Source organism: Fukomys damarensis, unplaced genomic scaffold, assembly GCF_012274545.1.
Source record: "Fukomys damarensis isolate Sample0158 unplaced genomic scaffold, DMR_v1.0_HiC HiC_scaffold_36, whole genome shotgun sequence".
NCBI classification, from domain to species: Eukaryota; Metazoa; Chordata; class Mammalia; order Rodentia; family Bathyergidae; genus Fukomys; species Fukomys damarensis.
The window spans coordinates 22,981,070-22,989,460 of NW_022900948.1; the positions used below are offsets into that span (position 1 = coordinate 22,981,070).

Below are 8,391 nucleotides of genomic sequence, written 5' to 3' on the forward strand. Positions count from 1 at the left end.
TTTTGGTTTTTTTGAGACAGGGTCTCACTATGTAGTTGAGACTGACCTGGAACTCACTATGTAGCCCAGGCTGGTCTCCAACTCACAGCGATCCTCCTGCCTCAGCCTCCCGAGTGCTGGGATTAAAGGCGTATGCCACCACACCCAGCTTATTCTGATTTTGAAATTTCTCTTCTCTGTAGAAGATTCTACTGTCCAGCAGAATTGTATTTAAAAATATTTGAAGTATTATTAGAAAATCCTCTATACATGGGAATGATTGAATAGGCAATGTATTTTGTTCTGAATTTTTTCTTAGAAGTGTTACTAAACAAATTATCAATAGAAGAGTATGACACAATTTATTTTTAATTTTGAAAAGTGGACATTACAGCTTTCTTTTTTCTTTTTTTTGGTACTGGAGATTGAGAACATGGGTCCTTGCGCCTGCGAGGCAGGCAGTGGCAGCAATGAGCTAAAATCCCCAGCCCTATCTTACAGCTTTTATTTTTATTTATTTATTTATTTTTTGGTTCTGGGGATTCAGAACCTTGTACTTGTGATGCAGGTGGCAGAACCACTGAATTAAATCCCCAGCCCCCATTACAGCTTTTAAAAGCTACAGATTTAATATTCTCTCGCTTTGCTTGAAAATATATAGCAGATACCAAAAGAATACTTTGTAAGCCCAAAGTGTTTTTATCTCACATACCACTTCTTCTTTCTTTTTATGTTAATTAGTAGCTTACTGTTCTGTATTTTTATGTTTTAGGTAATTTTAGCATACTGTACATATTTCACTTTGTGTTATAAATATTTTTTCATCTTCCTTAGAAAATGGTACTTTGTGAGTGCAGGAACCACAGGTGCAATTTAGTTAATTTTTTAGTATAGTGGTAAGCATAACATCTGTTGGGTAAACACTATACATTCTTATGAAATTAATAAATAAAAATTTAATGAGTTTCATTGATTTAGTAGTATAAGGGAATTGTTTTCTTTTCATACAGCGTGCAGTTAAAAAGTTCATTATGCTGACATCCAGCCAAAATGTACCGGTGTTCCTTATTGATCCTTTGATTCTGGAGTTGATAAATAAAAACTTTGAACAAGTCAAAAATACTTCTTATGGCTCTGCTTCAGAATGCAAGTTTTTCTGTGTTCAAAGAGACTTTACTACGTTTGCACTACAATATCATCTATGGAAGAATGAGGTAAGTTGGTTGTTTTTAGATATGAAATATGTGTCTTACAAAACAGTACGGTATTACTAAACTGTAAATTTTTAAAATTTTTCTATATATTATAAACCACAATATAATAATGGCTAAAGCGTATATGTGTCTTTTTCTTTATAACAAAAAGTTAAAAAAATCAAGCACAGGGCTGGGGATTTAGCTCAGTGGTGCTGCTGCCTGTCTCGCAAGTTGCAAGGTCCTGAGTTCAATCCCCAGTACCAAAAAAAATAAAAAAATAAAAAAATAAATAAACAGCTTATGCCACTAGTGGTACATGCATGCCTATCATGAGATAGTCATGCAAGTACTACCAGTGGCAGCAAGACATATGAATTATAGCCCCGTTGTGAATATGTTAATTCTAGGAGTTTTCTGGTGGAGTTTTTGGTGTCTTCTGTGTAGAAGGTCATGTAATCTGCAAATAATGATAATTTAATATCCTGCTTTTCTATAAATATCCCTTTTATTTCTCTTGTCTGATTTATTTGGCTAATGTTTCCAGAACTATATTGAACAGCAAAGGTGACAATAGACATCCTTGTCTTGTTCCTGATTTTCAGAGTAAACTTTCAGCTTCTCTTTATTTAATAAGATGTTGGCTCTTGGTTTGTCATCAACAGCTTTTAGCAGATTGAGATAAAGACTTTCTACATCTATTTTCTTCAAAATTTTTGTAATGAATGGATGTTGGATTTTGCCATGTGCTTTTCTGCATGTATTGAGATGATCATGTGATTTTTGTCCCTGCTTCTGTTTATATGGGGTGTGTGTGTGTGTGTGTGTGTGTGTGTGTGACTGGGGATTGAACTCAGGACCTTGTGCTTGCCAGGCAGATGTAGCGCCATTGAGCCACATCCCCAGCAATATGATTTGTTACATTTATTAGTTTTGCATGTGTTGACCCTGCATCCCTGAGGTGAAGCTTACTGAGACCTACTTGGTCATAATGTGTGATCTTTTTAAATTTGTTGCGTTCTTTTTGCCAGTATCTTCTTGAGGATTTTTGTGTATGTATTTATTAAACAGATTGGACTGTAGTTCTCTCTTTTGGTTGAGTCGTTTTCTGGTTTGGGAATTAGGGTAGTATTTGCTTCTAGGAATGACTTTGGGAATACAAGTCTCTTTCTGTTTTGTTAAAGAGATTGAAGAGTATTGGTATTAGAATTTTTCTAAAATTCTAGTAGAATTTAGCAAGTTAATTCATCAAGACCTACGCTTTTTTTAGTTGGTAGTTTTTTTTTTTCATTTTGTAATTTTATTGACTAATATTGTATTATTCAGTATATTTATATCGATTCAGCTGTGGTAGTTCATAGGTAACTCTCTAGAAGTCTATGTGTTTCTTTTGAATTTTCCTTATATTTTAGTGCAGGTTCTCCAACTAGTTATCCATAATCTTCTAGATTCTGGCAGAATCTGTTGTGATTTTGCCTTTTTTCATTTCTAATTGCATAGATTTAGGTATTTTCTTGTTTTGGTAAGATTGGCTAAGAGTTTGTCTGTTTTGTTTAGTGTTTCAAAGAACCAGCTGTTCAATTCATTGATTCTTTGGATTGTTTTTTAAGTCTCAATTTCATTTATTTCTGCTCTATCTTTGTTTCCTTTGAGCTAGCTTTGGGTTTGGCTTGTTCTTGTTTTTCTAGGATCTTAGATAGAAATAATGAAAAGGTTGTTTTATTTGAGTGCACTTTGTTTTCTGATGTGGGTATTCACAGCTATAAATTTTCCTCTTAAGACTGCTTTCATTGTGTTTTAGTCACATTATCATTTGATTCTAAGAACTGTCTAATTTCTTCCTTAATTTCTTCTGAAACCCATTGATTATTCAAGAATGTATTGTTTAATTTCCTTGTGTATAAAGAATTTCTGTGGTTTCTTTTTCCATCGATTTCTAGTTTCATTACACTATGCTCTAATAACATGCATAGGTTAATTTTGATTCTTTTGCATTTACTTAAGTATTCTGTATTGGCTAGTATGTGGTCTGTTTTGGAGAAAGTCCCGTGTGCTGCTGAGAAGAGTATTCTGTTGTTCTTGGATGGAACACTGTGGAAACCTGTTAAGTTTGTGTATTCAGAGTCCATGTGTCTAGTTGATTAACTTGTGTCAGGAAGGTTTTAAAGTCCTTCATTACAGTTGTGTTGGTGTTTACCCAGTTTTTCATGGCCAGTCATGTTTGTTTTATGCATTTGGGTCTGCATATATGTGTTTGGTGCATATATGTTTATAGTTGTTCTCTCTTCGTGTTGAATTATTTCCTTAACTAATATGTAGTGACCATCTTTATCTCTTCTGATCAATTTTGGCTTGAAATACACTGTGTCTGAAATTAGAATAGCTACTCCCGCTTTTTTCTGGGTTTCTGGAATAGGGTTACTTGGAATGTTGTTTTTCATCCTTTAATTTTTAGTCTGCGAATTTCTTTTTAAATTAAATGTATTTCTTCTATACTGCATATCATTGGGTTTTGTTCCTTGATCCATTCTGCCAATCTGTGTCTTTTTATTGGGGGATTGAGACCCTTCACATTGAGAGTTACTACTAAAAGATATTGACTTCTTCCTGTCGTTGCATTGTTTGTCCTATTTCTGATTTCCTTGTTCTTTTCCTGTTGTTTAGCTGCTCATCCTTGTAGGTATATTCATTCTTTCTGAGTTATCAGCATTGTTGATTTTCATTGTCTCTTTCTAGGATATCCTTGAGAATTTATTTTTTTTTTTTGGAACTGGGGATAGAACTTGGGTCCTTGTACTTGTGAGGCAGGCGCAGGAACCACTGAGCCAAATCCCCGGCCCTCCATGAGAATTTCTATAATGCTGGATTGATGGTCATGAATTTCTTGAAGTGTTCCTTGTCATGGAATTAAAAGGTCTATCAATGTTGAAAAAAAGTTTTGCAAGGTACATGAGTCAGGATTGGAAGTTACCTTTGAGTGAAATACTTCACTTCAAGCCTTCCTGGCCTGTAAGGATTGTTTTGAGAAGTTGGCTATAATTCTAATGGGTTTACCTTTATATGTGATTTGTTGCTTTTCTCTTAACAGCTTTTAATATTTTGTCCCTGTGCTGGACTACACTGGTACCCCAGTTTAGAAACTTAATTGGTTCCGCAATTCTGGAGAACATGACTTTGGTCTTGTTCATTACTGGATGCATAGTTCAGAAACAGAAGCAAAATTTTGCCAAACGCTTGTGTTTTTTAACTGAATTGTTCACAAACAGAAGTATTTTTAGCTGAGATATTATTATTATTATTGTTGACACTTTGAATATTTTATAGCGTGGAGAGTATCTATTTTGATGGTGGCTATTTGGGTTTCTGTATGCCTCAGTTACCTGTATATTTATTTCTTCCCCTATATTTGGGAAATGTTCTGCCATTATTTCTGTGAACAGGTTCTTTATGCCATTTGTCATGTCTTCTAATTTTTTAATTATCCCTATTACTCTTCTGTACTCAAACTGGTCTCTTCAGATACTCATACTTTCAATATATAGTTATTTCTTCATTTCCTGAAATTCTTATTGAAACCTTATCCTGGACTTTGTTTGCTAAACTGGGCATTCACATTTTGTAACATTTTGTTTAGTTCCTCTAGCTTTGTATTAGTATATTCTGAAAGTTCTTGTATTATTTTTGTTACTCCTTTCATTACCTGTGTAGTTTTCTGACATCCCGATGAGTATCTCTTTGATCTGTTTTCTCACCTCTTCCCTTATCCTTTCCAGTAATGTAGGTGTGTGACTTGTGCTGTTCTCCCCCTCAGTATCCCTGCATTGGCTCTTGTTGCCTTGTCTTCTCATGCTTCAACAATTACGTGACCAATATCAAGCCGATCAGCTACAGTAGTACTAGCTAATCAGCTTACAAGTCAAGCAAGTCAGGTACAATAGTATCTATTAAATCAGTTACCGTAGTTCCATACAATGCAAGTTGGGTATTAACATACCATGAGAACTATTCATGTACCTTAACCCTAGAGAAGAAATCCACAATTATACTGCAAACATGAAGACAATCCTAGTGTTGACCCACCCACAGCTCCTTGAGCTAAATGTGACAGCTAAATCTCCTCTACTAGTAGAAAAGCATGTGATTTTATAGTGTCAACTACAGTGGTACCTCAGTTCTTGAACACTTTTGTTTGCGAACAGTTTGGCTCACAAACAGAAGCATTTGGTAAAATTTTTTTTCTTTGCGAACTCTATATTGGGTGACGAACACAACTGTGGCCATCTTTTCCACATGAATGTGAATGTAGCCTTCTTTTCCAGAATTGTAGAACAAATTAAGTTTATGAACCTAGGTACCACTGTACTTAAAGATAAATAAAGCTTTTTAGTTGTACTATTAAAGATATAAGGAGTTAGCTGGGCTTGGTGGCTCACGCCTGTAATCCCAGCACTCAGGAGGCTGAGGCAGAAGGATTGCTGTGGGTTCAAGACCACCCTGGGCTACATAACGAGTTCCAGGTCAGTCTCAACTACTACATAGTGAGACCTTGTCTCAAAAAAAAAAAAAAAAAAAAAAAAAAAAAAATATATAGTGAGTTGGCAGGGAATCTAAGGTGAAAAATTTGAGACCTTAAACAATGTGATATGGGAAAGAAGAGAAAAAAGAGGGGTTAATGATCCTAACAGGGGTAGAGGAATGTTTATATAGTTAGGTAGGTGTAACAGGAGAAATTGATAATAAATAAATAATGGAAAAGGGAAACAAGAAATTATATGATGAATAAAAATATGAGGGCTAAAGGGAGACAAATTAAAAGGGAAAAGAGGAAAGAAAAGAAAGGAGAAAAACAGTAATAGCACAAAAGAAGAGTAGGTAGGGAAAGGAGAAAGAAGCAAGGAAAAAAGACAAGGAAAAACTCCCCTACCCTCTTATCAACTAGCATAAAATAAAGAACGAAGAAAAAACCCACACACTCAATAAAAGAAACAAAGGAGGAAAAATAATAAAAAAAATGAAGGAAAAAAGCAAAAAAGAAATTTTTCTGTTATTTTGGATGCATGACTTTCTTCAAGAATGTAGTTTTGGGGCGGTGTTCCAGTCAAGATGTTTCCTTGCTCATGCTGGTAGATATATAAGTTGGTCAGACCCCATATTCGTGCCAGATAGAGGCATCAGTGAATCATAGGACAAAAGTGGTGATGCTGACTTTCAATTCCCATGCAACTCAGCCTGAGCCACAAGAGTTAAGTCTGGGTTCTTCAGCGCCAAACCCTCAGGGGAACTCTGCAGCCTGCTGTCTGCCCACTGTACCATGGCTGTCCTTCACCCACTTTTAGCACTGGGCGCCTGGAGTAGAGCCAAGTGTCTGCTCTGGCTTTCAAGTTCAACCTCTCAGCACATCCCCAGACTGATGTCCCAGCAAACAGTCTCTTCAGGGAAAGATGGCACTTGTTTTAAGGTCTTCACCAGTTGTTGTCTGTAGAAGGACACACTGGTAGCAGAATCCTGCGCTCTTGTTACAGATCATGCTGGCTCATTTCATTCTGCTATATGGAGAAATGAAATTTGTCTTTTCACTTTTTCACATCAGTTGCAGTGAGCTGTTTGCAGCCATGAATAGTGCTGCTTGCAGCCATGGTAAGCCACTTGTATCCACTCAGCCTGCTAAGAATGTGCAAAGGGTCCCTTCCCTTCTCTCTGATGTGTTCTGTTTCTTCCATATTTTTTAACATTATTTATTTATTTTGTCATTCGCCTCCTGGCTTCTGGGAAACTACTGATCAATTTCTTCTCCAAGTTATCCAGAGTCATCTGGATACCAAATCTTGAGAACTTTTTTTTTTTTTTTTTTTTTGGTAGGGGCAAAGGGGGGATCGAACTTGGGTCCTTGCACTTGTGAGGCAGGCAGAGGAACCACTGAGCTAAATTCCCAGCCCAGGATACCAAATCTTGGAAAGTCTAAGTTGTTGCAACTCACTACTCCACCATTTTTTTACTTCCCTATTTTTTGAAAAAGTAATTTCTTTCTAAGATCTGCAGTCTTGAGATCTAGCCAATCATGCTTTTCTCTGCTTGCCTTTAGTGCCTGTGGGTTTTTGAGGTGAACTCCCTGTACCAGAGGCTTATTTGTATGTTCATCCCAGACTAGTAACCATCCAAACCAAGAGTGTGCTAGCTCCCATTCATAGATGGGCACCATCTGGATGTAAGCCATGAGGATAGGGTTCGAGTGGACTTAATGTCAACATGGGGTCTGATTTTCCCTTCTCTCTGGAGTATTGTCCTCACCTCTGCTGCCCTGTGCCAAGGGGAAGCAAAATATGGAGCCAGCTTGGAGTTGGTGCGTGGTCTTACCCTTTGTTTTTTTTGGGGGGGGGCTCACATCTGAAGGTCTGCTTCCTTGTGTGGTGTTGGGGCACCTTCCTGCATGGCCTGCTTGCTTTCATGGGGTGGGTCTACTTGTGTGTTTTTATGGTATAGGTTTTCTACAATATTTGTTAGTCTTTTTTCATATTTAAGAACAAAAGAGTGCAAACTAATTGGAAGTGGTTTTGGGGTTTTTTTTTTGTTTGTTTGTTTAATATTTAGGCTTCATTGGCCAGTGTACTTTATTATAGGAGTGTCCCAGTGTTTTCACTGGAGAGACTTAATGTTAGTACTTACAAGTCATCTCTTCTTGAGTTATTTGATTTTCTCATAGAAAAAGGCTACAAAACTTACAAGCTATTTTTATAAAGAGCATTGTGTAATGTCCTTTATTTTCCCAAAAATGTTAAGTTTGTAGAAATTATAACCCTTCTATATGCATAATCCCACATATCAATATAATGTCTTATATAAACTATGTGCAAATAAAAGGAAGTAGTATATATTTCAGTATTAAATACTCAGGTATATTTATACTGGAAAACAAAATAATTCAGATGCTTGTATCTATAAGCAAGATCACAGTATAAAGTCTACAATTACAAACTTGTATAAATGAAATTGTTCTTAGTAATGTGAATTTTCAAAATAATGAATAAGTAAGTTTTTAACAACAGTAAAATGTTTCTTAATTGTCGTGACTATTGTATTCTTTTGAAATAGGGGCTCATTTAATTATAAAGAAGTGTTTCACTTTGAAAAGAACAATTGTTTTGATAAAATATCTGAAATTATGTAGGACACAAAATACATTTTCATATTTTGGATTAAAGGATTATATATATCCTTTATA

General features: G+C 35.8%; 1 protein-coding gene across 5 annotated transcripts in view; it reads left to right on the top strand.

Moving 5' to 3' along the window:
• Positions 1 to 8,391, top strand: part of Fktn (fukutin) — a 60,873-nt gene that overhangs the window by 18,918 nt on the left and 33,564 nt on the right. For all 5 annotated transcript variants that reach the window (XM_010619687.2, XM_033759055.1, XM_033759054.1 and 2 more), the window contains one exon: positions 990 to 1,193. In XM_010619687.2, the coding sequence (XP_010617989.1) occupies positions 990 to 1,193 (204 nt within the window). The remainder of the gene's footprint in view (positions 1 to 989; positions 1,194 to 8,391) is intronic.